General features: G+C 41.8%; 1 protein-coding gene across 5 annotated transcripts in view; it reads left to right on the top strand.

Moving 5' to 3' along the window:
- nckap5l (NCK-associated protein 5-like) overlaps positions 1-15,086 on the top strand; it is an 807,388-nt gene that overhangs the window by 483,309 nt on the left and 308,993 nt on the right. For all 5 annotated transcript variants that reach the window (XM_060827141.1, XM_060827140.1, XM_060827143.1 and 2 more), the window contains one exon: positions 9,550-9,640. In XM_060827141.1, coding sequence (XP_060683124.1) covers positions 9,550-9,640 — 91 coding nt within the window. The remainder of the gene's footprint in view (positions 1-9,549; positions 9,641-15,086) is intronic.

Below are 15,086 nucleotides of genomic sequence, written 5' to 3' on the forward strand. Positions count from 1 at the left end.
CAGGGAGAACTAGCCATTTGGATACAGAACTGGCTGAAAGGTAGAAAACAGAGGGTGGTGGTGGAGGGTTGTTTTTCAGACTGGAGGCCTGTGACCAGTGGAGTGCCATAAGGATCGGTGCTGGGTCCACTACTTTTCATCATTTATATAAATGATTTGGATGTGAGCATAAGAGGTACAGTTAGTAAGTTAGCAGATGACACCAAAATTGGAGGTGTAGTGGACAGTGAAGAAGGTCACCTCAGATTACAACAGGATCTTGATCAGATGGGTCAATGGGCTGAGAAGTGGCAGATCGAGTCTAATTTAGATAAATGTGAGGTGCTGCATTTTGGGAAAGCAAATCTTAGCAGGACTTATGCAGTTAATGGTAAGGTCCTTGGGACTATTGCTAAACGAAGAGACTTTGGAGTGCATGTTCATAGCTCCTTGAAAGTGGAGTCACAGGTAGATAAGATAGTGAAGGCGCTGTTTGGTATGGCTTCCTTTATTGGTCAGAGTATTGAGTACAGGAGTTGGGAGGTCATGTTGCGGCTATACAGGACATTGGTTAGGCCACTTTTGGAATATTGTGTGCTGTTCTCGTCTCCTTCATATCGGAAAGGTGTTGTGAAACTTGAAAGGGTTCAGAAAAGATTTACAAGGTTGTTGCCATGGTTGGAGGATTTGAGCTACAGGGAGAGGCTGAACAGGCTGGGACTGTTTTCCCTGGAGCGTCGGAGGCTGAGGGGTGACCTTATAGAGATTTATAAAATCATGAGGGGCATGGATCGGATAAATAGACCAAGTATTTTCCCTGGGATGGGGGAGTCCAGAACTAGAAGGCATAGGTTTAGGGTGAGAGGGGAAAGATATAAAAGAGACCTAAGGGGCAACTTTTTCACGCAGAGGGTGGTAAGTGTATGGAATGAGCTACCAGAGGAAGTGGTGGAGGTTAGTACAATTGCAACATTTAAAAGGGCATCTGGATAGGTATATGAGTAGGAAGGGTTTGGAGGGATGTGGGCCGGATGCTGGCAGGTGGGACTGGATTGGGTTGGGATATCTGGTCGGCATGGACAAGTTGGAATGAAGGGTCTGTTTCTGTGCTGTATATCTCTATGACTCTAACACCTGTGCAACCAGTCCAGGCATTAGCAGCAAGTCTGTTATAGAGTTATAGAGAGATCAGGATTAGCACTGGTAACTCATCACTTGGAGCTGACATCCCAATTCAGTCAGGGCTGTGAGCCATGCTGTACATCTCTATGACTCTATAAAGGGTCATGCCACTATTTCAGCTGAAACTGTCTAAAATCTTGACTAATTAGAAATGGTATAACGGCTGCAAGGATGGTGTAGGAGGGAGGGCATCTGGTATTTGGACAATTGGACTGCTTTCTGGGGAAGGTGGGATCTGTACAAGCAAGACAGGTGGCACCTGAACCAGAAGGGAACCAAAATCCTGGGAGGTAGGTTTGCTAGAACTTTTCAGGGGGGTTTAAACTAATTTGGCAGAGGGATGGGATCTGGACTTGTAGTCCAGCAAGTAGGTTAGCTGTTTTTCAGGATGTCCAAGAATGTAGCGAGGCTGTGGAGAAGGTAGCACTGACAAGGAATACTTGCGGACACAGAGATGGGCTCAAGTGTGTATACTTCAACGCAAGGAGTATCAGAAATAACGTGGGTGAACTTAAGGCGTGGATCGGGACTTGGTACTACGATGTTGTGGCCATCACGGAAACATGGATACAAGAGGGACAGGAATGGTTGTTGGAGGTTCCTGGTTACAGATGTTTCAGTATGATTAGGGGGGGTGGTAAAAAAGGAGGGGGGGTGGCTTTGCTAATTAGAAATGGTATAACGGCTGCACAAAGGCAGTTTGAGGGGGATCTGCCTTTGGAGGTAGTATGGGCTGAAGTCGAAAATTGGAAAGGAGCAGTCACCTTGTCGGGTGTTTACTATAGGCCCCCCAATAGCAGCAGAGATGTGGAGAAACAGATTGGGAAACAGATTTTGGAAAGGTGCAGAAGCCACAGGGTAGTAGTCATGGGCGATTTCAACTTCCCAAATATTGATAGGAAGCTCTTTCGATCAATTAGATTGGATGGGGTGGTGTTTGTGCAGTGTGTCCAGGAAGCTTTTCTAACTCAGTATGTAGATTGTCCGACCAGAGGGGAGGCCATATTGGATTTGGTACTTGGTAACAAACTGGGACAAATGATGGGCTTGTTAGTGGGTGAGCATTGGTGATGGTGACCACAATTCTGTGACTTTCACCTTGGTTATGGAGAGAGATAGGTGCATGCAACAGGGCAGGTTTTACGATTGGGGGAAGGATAAATACGATGCTGCAAGACAGGACCTGAGGAGCATAAATTGGGAGCATAGGCTGTCAGGGAAGGATGTCGTTGCAATGTGGAACTTTTTCAAGGAACAGATACGACGTGTCCTTGATATTTATGTACCTGTCAGGCAGGAAAGAGATGATCGTGTGAGGGAACCTTGGTTGACAAGGGAGGTTGAATGTAAGGAGGCTTACATAAGGTTGAGAAGACAAGGTTCAGACAGAACGTTGGAGGGATACAGGATAGCCAGGAGGGAGCTGAAGAAAGGGATTAGGAGAGCTAAGAGAGAGCATGAAAGATTTTTGACGGGTAGGATCAAGGATAACCCCAAGGCCTTTTATGCGTATGTGAGAAACATGAGAATGACGAGAACGAGGGTAGGTCCAATCAAGGAGAGTAGTGGGAGACTGTGTATTGAGTCAGAAGAGATAGGAGAGGTCTTGAATGAGTACTTTTCTTCAGTATTTACAAATGAGAGGGACAGTATTGTTGAAGAGGAGAGTATGAAACAGACTGGTAAGCTGGAGGAGATACTTGTTAGGGAAGGAAGGTATGTTGGGCATTTTGAAAATCTTGAGGATAGACAAGTCCCCCGGGCCTGATGGGATATATTCTAGGATTATGTGGGAAGCAAGAGAGGAAATTGCAGAACCGGTGGCAATGATCTTTTCATCTTCACTGTCAATGGGGGTGGTGCCAGGGGACTGGAGAGTGGCGAATGTTGTGCCCCTGTTCAAAAAATGGAATAGGGATAACCCCGGGAATTACAGGCCAGTTAGTCTTTCTTAGGTGGTAGGAACGGTGGGCGGCACGGTGGCTCGTGGGCGGCACGGTGGCACAGTGGTTAGCACTGCTGCCTCACAGCGCCTGTAGACCCGGGTTCAATTCCCGACTCAGGCGACTGACTGTGTGGAGTTTGCACGTTCTCCCCGTGTCTGCGTGGGTTTCCTCCGGGTGCTCCGGTTTCCTCCCACAGTCCAAAGATGTGCGGGTCAGGTGAATTGGCCAAGCTAAATTGCCCGTAGTGTTAGGTAAGGGGTAAATGTAGGGGTATGGGTGGGTTGCGCTTCGGCGGGTCGGTGTGGACTTGTTGGGCCGAAGGGCCTGTTTCCACACTGTAAGTCTAATCTAATCTAAAAAAAAACAGTAATGGAAAGGGTACTGAGGGATAGGATTATGAGTATCTGGAAAGACACTACTTGATTAGGGACAGCCAGCACGGATTTGTAAGGGGTAGGTCTTGCCTTACAAGTCTTATTGAATTCTTGAGGAGGTGACCAAGCATGTGGATGAGGGTAGAACAGTGGATGTAGCGTACATGGATTTTAATAAGGCATTTGATAAGGTTCCCCATGATAGGCTTATGCGGAAAGTCAGGAGGCATGGGATAGAGGGAAATTTGGCCAGTCAGATAGAGAACTGACTAACCGTTCGAAGTCAGAGAGTGGTGGTAGATGGTAAATATTCAGCCTGGAGCCCAGTTACAAGTGGAGTTCCGCAGGGATCAGTTCTGGGTCCTCTGCTGTTCGTAATTTTTATTAATGACTTGGAAGAGGGAGTCAAAGGGTGGGTCAGTAAATTTGCAGACAATACGAATATTGGTGGAGTTGTGGATAGTGAGGAGGGCTGTTGTCGGCTGCAAAGGGACTTAGATATGATGCAGAGCTGGGCTAAGGAGTGGCAGATGGAGTTCAACCCTCTCAAGTGTGAGGTTGTCCATTTTGGAAGGACAAATAAGAATGTGGAATACAGGGTTAATAGTAGGGTTCTTTGTAAGGTGGAGGAGCAGAGGGATGTTGGGGTCTATGTTCGTAGATCTTTGAAATTTGCCACTCAGGTGGATAGAGCTTGTAAGAAGGCCTATGGTGTATTAGCATTCATTAGCAGAGGGATTGAATTCAAGAGTCGTGAGGTGATGTCGCAGCTGTACAGGACCTTGGTAAGGCCACATTTGGAGTACTGTGTGCAGTTCTGGACGGCTTATTTTAGGAAGGATGTGGAGGGTGCAGAGATTCCCCAGGATATTGCCTGGAATGGAGAATAGGTTGAGATTGCTAGACCTTTTCTCATTGGAATGGCAAAGGATGAGGGGTGACTTGATAGAGGTTTGTAAGATGATGAGGGGAATAGATAAAGTAGACAGTCAGAGACTTTTTTCCCCCAGGTACAACAGAGTGTTACAAGGGGATATTAATTCAAGGTGAAGGGTGGAAGGTAAAGGGGGGATGTCAAGGGTAGGTTCTTTACCTAGACAGTGGTGGGGGCATGGAATGCGCTGCCTGTGGGAGTGGCAGAGTCAGAATCATTGGTGACCTTTAAGCGCAATTGAATAGGCACATGGATAGGTGCTTAAGCTAGGACAAATGTTCGGCACAACATCGTGGGCCGAAGGGCTTGTTCTGTGCTGTATTGTTCTATGTTCTATGTTCTATATTGTGGAATTCTGAGCCACAGTGGTTAATTTATCATCTTACCACACAGCTCTCCTTTGAGAGAGAGAGAGAAATACACAGTCATAATTAAACTAAGCTTCAGACAATGAACCAGTGAACATTGTTTACTATTAAACAGGTAACCAAAAAGCATTCAGTACCAGAAGTTATAATTGTGAAATTAATTAATAATTTTTGCCAGGTGCTTCTGTATTTCTTGTGGGAGAATAGCAGGGCATATTGTAAAATGTCTGGTTACTCGTTTTAAGGATTAAACACCAGTTTCTAATTTTCAGCTGACCTTGGAAAATATTAGAAGAAATCACAAGTTGTTAATTGAATTTCCTAAGATCTTATGTGCTTTGGGACTTTTCACTGTGTTGAAGGCAGATTAAATACAGGTGATTGTTAAAAATGTTTATCTGAAATTATAAACTTTGGAGGTAACTTTAATTATCAAACAAATTAATATAGTTAATTTGATTTTGTTATCTTCGTTTAATTAAATATTAACATTTAAAAATATCACTTAAAACACTTATTTTACCTTATCACTGAGAATGGCATAAATTGTAAATCAAATAATGCATTCAGTGTTACATCATTAAATGTTTAAGAGTAACACTGTTCCTGGTGACAAAAGTGGCCCTGCTGAGGAGGGGAATAGTTTTTTTGACTGTTGGCTTTTAGTGTTTCTATCAATGTCTGGAAGTCTGAAAGATAGTTATTGTATTTATGAAACTTTCACGGTTGTGCGTGTGTGTTGTTTTGCTGTGTGGTTGATGTAGTCTTGTCTCTGGATGGTTGGAGACCAGATGTATAATCAAGATATATATCTGGGGGGGTCACAGAGGTCCTGATGCAGCAACCCTGTTGGAATTCCTTGGGAGGTTTGATCATCTGATGGACTATATTCCCTGGGACACTTTGCAAAGGTCTCTGACTCTGACTCTGACTTGAACTCTGAGTCTGGGAGTTTGGACAGTTCCAACTTATTTAGCTAGATTGCTACCAGGCAATGTTGTAGACAAAATGTTTGGTCTTGATATATGGTAAGTATATAACTGAATCACCTCCTTCATTCACACTGCGTCCTGAATGCACCAACAAACCTATTACTTCAGACTTGATCTAACCAGACCAGCCAACTACACTCCTGACTTGAACTATCACTTGCTTGCTCCCCTGACTAATCCTGAGTAGCCCTGTGATCTGACCACTCCCTGAAGTGAATGCCATGCCTGAACCAACTCAATGATCTCCTGACTGGCCTACCCAGCTATCCACCTCCTGCATGGGTCACTTAAACCACCTACACACCCGACCCACTCCTCATCCATCCCCCCATTCAAACTGAAAATTCAAACTAGCCTTGTGGGAACTAGTGTCATTAAAGGGAAGGCTTGCCCATTCTTTCCATGCAATGTAATGAAGCTCTCCAACTGTATTCCTGTTAAAGCCAAGCTGACAAGATCCAGCAACAAATGTGACGCAGCATTGGGGTACCCAAGTTCAAGTCTTTTAGCATTTCCCTTAGGATTATAATGAAAACTTTTCAAGTGTCAGCGGTGTGCACAAGAAATGTCATGCTGAAGTGGGGATGCTGTTTAGCAATGAAAGCTGCCATCAGCTGATATTGCTTCTGCTAAGGGTAAGCTATAAAACAGAGAGGTACTTTATTTCAGCCAAAGCTTTCTTGCACAACTACATTGCCAATGATATGAGGCTTATTCACAAAAATAACATGGGTGGGTTTTCAAATTTCAATTTAATTGGCAATAGTTCATATTATATTGGCTTCATTTTATTTGTGTATGCGCATTGGTAATTGGTTGAGAGCAGTTTTGTAAATGTACTGCCAAACGTCATGGTTGACAAGTATTGATGGTACATTTCCTTTATTGTGGAAGAAGCATTGACCAGCATTTGAACAGAAATCAGCCGTGTGTCTATTTCTTTAAGTTTCATGGTAGGTTTCTCACTGTAAAGCCGAACAAGATTTCTGTCTCAGTTTTCTGAATCGAGCCTCACTGCTTGTGCATTATGCCCATGTGGGCCCCTGCTTGTGCATTATGTCCATGCTGCAGTACTCAATATAGAGAAGGTGATCTACTCCCTGATCTATACATTCTTCTAATCCTCAGAAGACTGCTGCCACTCTCCCAGCTCATCAGTGCCCATCACATTGTCTATCCTCTGAACTGATCTGAGAACCCAGAAGCTCATCTTCAGCAGGCCTCTTGCCTGCTGCATGTTAACCCTGGTTGAAGAATGGGCTGCATTGTATCTATGCTCAATCTTAGTCAGGAAGTTGTATAACTGCACCATCAGCCTTGGCTTTGAATAACCATCCTTGCAAGGCACCCAACCCCTAAATGTTTAGCATACTCCTGCGTACTTTAGGACTTGGAGGACTAGAAAGGGCATGGAATGCTTTACATGGACCTTTGATATAGAAACCCTTACTCTGATGAATGAAGCAGTAGCCATTGCAAGCAAAACCAATAGAAGATTGAGTGCCGCACAATTACTGATATGTTGTCCTCCAATCATTCCCAAAAGGCAGCATTCCACATTGGTTAATGCCATTCAAGGTGAAAAGAAATCAGTTCTGTGTCCTTGTGCAGCCTATGACCTCTTGGACTTTGAATTGTGGCCTGCAAATGCCACTTTTTAAGATTGCGTGTGATTAATTTGACTCTGCAGATGTAACAGTGATCAATTTATAACAACCAGTGACATGGTCAACATTGCATTTGACTAGGATTTGTATCTCCCACAATTGGACGCTGCATGCATTTCACATGCAGGGAGCTATAATTCCAGATGTCTTCAACTTATACTGTGAAAGTGCCTGATTAGTTCATTTGCCCTTTGAAGAGCCTTGTGTTGCTCACAAATGGAGCCTGTGTTCTCAGACAGGAAGAAAAACACATACTTTCCCCCCTACCCCTAAACTCAATGTGCGGCCGCAGCCATTTTTCATTTCCAGTGTTGCTTTACAAGCTGCATAAGTATGGCAGGCAATGCTGGTCACGTTTGGTGCAACATACCATGGACTCAGTCTGGCAATCAGAACCTCCTACATCACAACAGCAAGCAATTGTTTACTTGTCACTTTTTCTCTTGCCCTCTCCACCAGTGACCTCCCGAAAATTATCCAGAATGAAGTGAGCATGTGCAACAGCTAACTCCCCCACCCTAATGTTCTGGAATAGTTAGGAGGTCTTCCGTCAGTTGAACACATTTTTGGGAACAAAATCTTTCCTGTACGCGGTTACTGGAATACTGTTTTCAAGAATTTTATCATCTCCTTTAAGATGCTATGTTTGTTTAAAGTCAAAATGTTTATAAATGTTTTCATTAATCTTGCATTATAAAAAAAAATTGAGGACTGCATTCCATTGGATTTTTAATATATTGGATGCAAGAACATTATTTAATTTAGAGTATAAATTTAATTTTGTATTTCAACTCTGCTCAGCTATAAGGTGTCTTTATAGTTTGTGTGTATATAGATATTTGTGGACTTGATTACGGTCAGATTCTGAGCAAAGATTATTCCACTCTGTCACATAAAACTATGAACTACTGTCTGAAGTGCAGATTAGATGTGGTTAATGCTGATTCACATTTGGCCAACAGATGGTGCAACTATTCATGTTGTGCACTGTTAATAAAAAAAATACTTGCGCAGCAACTGGATAATTATAAGAAAATGGATGATGAGTTAATCTTGTTAACTCTAAATCCTACTGAAATACCACTGTGTAACCAAATCAATGTGCTGGTACATGTCTGCTTGCAGTGCAGATGTTTTTTTTAAAAAAGACCTATGCAATCGCACGATGGAAATTATTAGAAGTGTGTGTCTGTTATATCAAAGATATGTTTCTATGATTCTGTGTTTCATGTAACTGTTTAGTAATTTTATCATACAAGAGTATTTAAAACTAAAATTGCTTCTTTATTCTTTCATTGAATTTGTTGATTATTAACCCCAGTATGTCCCTGAGAAACTGCAAGGATGTCAACTGTGTGGCTCTCTATGCTATTTGTCACAGTCACTTAATGACCATCCAGTTAAAAAATAAACTAGTACCAATGCTGATTATTGTTTCTTTCCCTCTTTTTCAAAGTGAAAAACTTGTGGCTTGGAAAGCTCAGTGTAGTATAATTATTTTATGCTGTTCCTTTCAAAGGAGCAAACATCATTGAATTGAGATGGCATTAAATGATGTTCTTTTACTTTTCAGCTGTCAGATTGGATAGATCAAGACTCAACTTTCATATGACGGAGTATTCTAGGCTCTTAAATGTGTCCATGCCCACATCAGTTTGAACCTTGGATGAGGCTGGAAGTTTTAGGACATGTGGCTTGTTTTTATTGTACATGCTACCACTAAATCATCCTCTATGGAGGCTCATGCAGTGTACTTTATAAAGAAGTGAATTCCACTGTGATGGCCAGTTGTTGCAGTGAGTTGCTATTGAGTGACATGATGTAGTCCACTGTAACCTGGCTATCTCTCACTGGTCTCCAGCTTGTCAACCAAAGCTTGGCAAGTCCTCACTGGCATAAAGTGAAAAGCAGAATAAGTCATACTTTGTTCAACCAATGTGCCTCTTAACAGCTACTCCAAAATAACATTTAGCAAACGTTGCTTGCCTAGCTCTAAATAGCATGTGTCACAGAGACCTCCCATAACAAAAGTTAATCTTGGGGGGAGAAAAGACACATCAGTGGGGAAAAAAAAAATACATGTAACAAATCCCTTACTTTGTTTCAGGATGGAAGAGACTGTAAGGAGCCTACTCCAGAATCAAGGCACACTAGGGCAGAGTTCAGGAGCCACAGCTGACGTTTTAAAAGCACGCCAGGTATTGTTCCATTTGATCTGCGGTGTTTAGTTATTTTGACCAAGGATATATATGACTCAGGCTTTACAAATAATCTAGTTTGAAAAAAAAACACAATATTACAGCATTTGAAAATGAGACTTGCAAAGGTTCAAGTTAGAGCAGACGAGAAAAATCTGCTCTGAAAGATATCACTGATCTCAGCTGAGTTCAACTATGAAGAGAATGAAATATTGAATCCTTAAGCTGTATTTTAGGTCTTTGTTCTTATGGCCCTATAACTTCAAATATCCTCACTATTCTTCTCTCACTGCTGCTGATAACTAACCTTTTGGCCTTTGTAAGATCATCCTCCTCTATTCTTCACATCATGCTGGCCTTAGTGACTTTTCTTTCTCAATAGACAGCTAGCATCCATTCCCTTATAGTGAGAAATCTCATTATTACTTGTGCAGCTGTATTAATCTCTGCTTTACTGAACATGCCAAATCTAAATTTGGGTGGCACAGTGGTTAGCACTGCTGCCTCACAGTGCCAGAGACCTGGGGTCAATTCCCGACTCAGGCGACTGACTGTGTGGAGTTTGCACGTTCTCCCCATGCCTGCGTGGGTTTCCTCCGGGTGCTCCGGTTTCCTCCCAAAGTCCAAAGATGTGCGGGTCAGGTGAATTGGCCATGCTAAATTGCCCGTAGTGTTAGGTAAGGGGTAAATATAGGGGTATGAGTGGGTTGCGCTTCGGTGGGTCGGTGTGGACTTGTTGGGCCGAAGGGCCTGTTTCCACACTGTAAATAATCTAATCTAAAGTGACTAGAATAATCCAGAACAATATTTAATTTTTTTCATCCTGATCTCTTTCAGATCACACTTGTTTCGTTTCCATTGACTTAGCTGTTCCAACACTTTTTCCTCCATATTTTCCAATGTCCCAATCATACTTATGATTATCAAGTTAAAAATCTCACAACACCAGGTTATAGTCCAACAGATTTATTTGGAAGCATTAGCTTTCAGAACGCCGCTCCATCATCAGGTGGTTGTGGAGTATAAGATTGCAAGACTCAGAATTTGTAGCAAAAGCTTACAGTGTGATGTAACTGAAATTATATATTGAAAAAGACCTGGATTGTTTGTTAAGTCTGTCACCTTTTAGAATGACCAGGTTGGTTTCAGTTCTTTAGATGTAAATCGCAAATCGTTTTTTAATCGTTACATTCTCAAGTGAACTTCAACTGTTTTCCTCTGTCTTGGGCTTTATCTCCACTATTGTTTACTCTTCCCCTCCCTCATGCTAACTTCAGCATAAATGACAGTCTTTTTCTAGTTACCATCAGTTCTGAATGAGGGTCACTGGACTCTGATTTCTGTCCACAGATGCTGCCAGATGTGTTCAGTTTTTCCAACAATTTCAGTTTTTGTTTCTGACTTCCAGCATCCACAGTTCTTGTTTTTTTTTGTTTAGTGTGAATTCTGTGAGAATATATGAATTATTAGACAAAAACATAATGACGTTTTTCAAAAAAGTATTGATACAAAGATAAACAATAGATGTGGGGAAGACAATGCAATGCATTAGCATTGCTGCCTGATATTTGCTTGAAGATTTTTAAGGTGAAAGGATTGAAGCCTTGAAGTAAGAATTTAGCAGCTGCTGTAGTTTCTGTAGTCGATTTTGTGGAGGTTACCTTTAGAGATAGACAGGGGGATGATGAAGTGCTTTTGCCCAAAATGTCGATTTTCCTGCTCCTTGGGTGTTGCCTGACCTGTTGATCTTTTCCAGCACTACTCTTATCTCCAGCATCTGCAGTATCCACTTTCGCCTTTAGTGGTAGACATTCAAACCTACAAGTAGACAGAAAGTAGAGAAGACTTTGAGACAGAGAGAGAGAGAGTGTGAGAGGTGGGGGACGGTGTTTCTTGCATATTGCTAGTGCTGTGGTTTCGGCATTTTCTGATCGCCTGGATCTGATAGCAGATAGCTGGATATCTGCAAAACCTTTATCTCCAGCTGTGGAGTCTATTCTCTGAGGATGTGCTCTCTGAAATCTTCCTGGGAGCTCTAGTTTAAAAATGATGGGTCACAGCCTGTACAAATCAAACTTCTGATGGTTACTATGTTAACCTTTTCTGAATCATTGTCCCACAAAGCAAAGGTCAATTACATTGGAATTCATTGTGTGAACTTGCTCCAGTCTTTTCTGTCTCAGAACTTTTGAATACTCACACGTTCAAGGACTGACTGTGTTGTCAGAGTGCTGAAATGGTCATTTTGCATCTTAGAGTGCCAATCTGAGGACCACTATGTTTAATGTGTATGTATGTCTAAATTTGGGTATGTTGAAAATAATGGGAGGATTGTAGCAGATAGGTGGACATAGACTGGTGAACTTGGCAGACATTGGCAGGTGCTGTGTCATCGAGAGAAATGTGAAATAATGCATTTTGTTGGAAGAATGAGGAGGGAGTAAGTTGAAGTAAATTACTTAATTTTAAAGAGGATACAGGAACAGTGAAGAAGGTTACCTCAGATTACAACAGGATCTGGATCAGATGGGCCAATGGGCTGAGAAGTGGTAGATGGAGTTTAATTTAAATAAATGTGAGGTGCTGCATTTTGGGAAAACAAATCTTACCAGGATTGACATATTTAATGGTAAGGTCCTCGGGAATATTGCTGAACAAAGAGACCTTGGAGTGCAGGTTCATAGCTCCTTGAAAGTGGAGTCGCAGGTAGATAGGATAGTGAAGAAGGCATTTGGTATGCTATCTTTATTGGTCAGAGTATTGAGTACAGGAGTAGGGAGGTCATGTTACAGGACATTGGTTCAGCCACTGTTGGAATATTGCGTGGAATTCTGGTCTCCTTGCTATCGGGAAGATGTTTTGAAACTTGAAAGGGTTCAGAAAAGATTTACAAAGATGTTGCCAAGGTAAGAGGATTTGAACTACAGGAAGAGGTTGAATAGGCTAGGGTTTTTTCCCGGGAGCATCGAAGCTGAGGGGTGACCTTATAGATGTTTATAAAATCATGAGAGGCATGATTAAGATAAGTAGACAAAGTCTCTTCCCTAGGGTGAGGGAGTCCCGAACTAGAGGGCATAGGTTTAGGGTGAGAGAGGAAAGATATAAAAGAGACCTAATGTTCAACTTTTTCATGTTGAGGATGGTGCGTGTATGGAATGACCTGCCTGAGGAAGTGGTGGAGGCTAGTACGATTGCAACATTTAAAAGGTATCTGGATGGGTATATGATCAGGAAGGGTTTGGAGAGAAATGGGCCGGGTGCTGGCAGGTGGGACTAGATTAGGTTGGGATATTTGGTCAGCATGGATGATTTGGACCGAAGGTTCTGTTTCTGTGCTGTACATCTCTATGACTCTATAGCAGATACCAGAGCAGTATACACGTAAATATTCAGTGGCAGGACAAATTGAGGAAACTGTTAAAAATGCATATAGTATTCTTGGCTTTATAAACTGAGTAATAGAGTATAAAAACAATGAATGTATACAAATCCTCGATAAGTCCTGGCTAGAATGCCCTTGAAATGTATGTATTTCTTGATACCATACTGAGGAAAGAGTTGTACACCTTCAGAGTGTGCAAAGATTTACTAGAATGATAGCAACAACGAAAGACTTCAGTGTATGGGGATGCATGAGAAGCTTGGAGTGCTCTTTAGGAAGGGAAGGACCAGAGGAGATATGATGAGTACCTTTACTGAAAGGTTTTGATAGAGTCAATAAGGGGAGACTGATTCCAGTGTCAGAAGTTTTAAGATGATTCTTAAAAGAAACTACCGAAAAGGGTGATTTTCTTCTGCCTTTCAGAAGAGAATTGGATAAATATTTGAAGGAAAAAGCAAAAGAATGACCATGAGCTAACAACAGTGGAGTCAGCTTAGTTGGGAAGTTTTACCAAATGAGCTGAGACAGTGGCATCAAGAGATTAGTGATCTCCTGTATTCCATTACTTAATTCTGTTCTTTATTATTTTTCTTCAAAGTAAGAGAAGATTTTCATTCTCCCTGTGCATCACAGACTGTATGGAACAATGTTTTGAATGCTACACCTTGGAAATGATGTTAAAATGGCACCTCTGGTAAAAGTAACTGGTTTTATAAACAAGAAAAGGAAATCCTGGGTGGATACCAGCTGTGAAATGTTTCGTGATGTTGCATTAGTGAAATATCATTTTCAGCTAAAGGAGTAGTTTGACCTTTCAGTGAAATTGGTGTTAGATTCATTAGTTTCCTTAATGCTGCACACATAATATGGTAAGGAATTGAATTCAATCTGCCCTTACTTAGACTTTCCCAACTCTTCAGCGCAAAGTATTTTGGTCATAATGTTGCTACTGCTCAGTGAAGTGAGAGGACTAGGGTATCTCAGGCCTAAACCTACAAACTATGTGTCTCCTTTAACATATGGGATTTAAGGGATAGGAAATAAACAACCAAGTGGCAACTTGTAGTGTCAAATCAGGCTGACAAAGAATAATAAGCAGTGAAAGAAATTTATAAAGCAAATTGATAAGGGAAAGGAAGAGAAAAGGATAAATTTAAAATATGCCCTAATTTGTCCCTGAAAATTTTAAAACCTGAAGACCTCCACACTTATGATAATTTATTGGCAGTTATTAACAACAATTAGATATTTAAGGCTCAGCATACAAGGGTTAGGTCATATTTGCAGGTCAGAGCAACAGCATAAAGTGCAAGACATGACAATTTTCTGTTCAACTTCTCATCATGCCCTCTCCATGTTTATTTTCAGACCAGACCATACCGTCAATCCCATTGCCACTAAATTATTGACTACTCCATTTCCTGTCTTGACCCCATGTTAATCAGTCTTGTCAACCCTCAATCTCTTTAGGTGCAGTATCTCTATCTCCTTTAAATCTGTAATGAACAGCAGCATTCACCAGAAAAAAACAATCCCTTGATCTCATTATGCTTGCAACTCATCTCCACCCTATAGTTCCTGTTCCAAATCCTTGAATATATTGCCTTTTAAATCCATTTGTATCTTTTTTTAGTAGCTCCATATTTGAAAGCCTTCCATCAGGGTTCAATCCCTGCTATAGTAACAAATCCGTTCTTATTAAAATCACAAGTGTCATCCGATGGCACTGTGATAGAAGTAACCTTTCCCTCCATACCCTTTTAAATTTGTCTAAACTTTTGGTAACATTCATCACTTCATCCATCTCCAAATGCACTCCACTGTTATCCAACTGGTTGCTTGATTTCATTCTCATGTGATTAGATTAGATTACTTAAAGTGTGGAAACAGGCCCTTCAGCCCAACAAGTCCACACTGACCTGCCGAAGCGCAACCCACCCATACCCCTACATTTACCCCTTACCTAACACTACGGGCAATTTAGCATGGCCAATTCACCTGACCCGCACATCTTTGGACTGTGGGAGGAAACCGGAGCACCCGGAGGAAACCCACGCAGACACG

The sequence above is a fragment of the Hemiscyllium ocellatum genome, chromosome 7 (assembly GCF_020745735.1).
Source record: "Hemiscyllium ocellatum isolate sHemOce1 chromosome 7, sHemOce1.pat.X.cur, whole genome shotgun sequence".
Lineage (NCBI taxonomy): Eukaryota > Metazoa > Chordata > Chondrichthyes > Orectolobiformes > Hemiscylliidae > Hemiscyllium > Hemiscyllium ocellatum.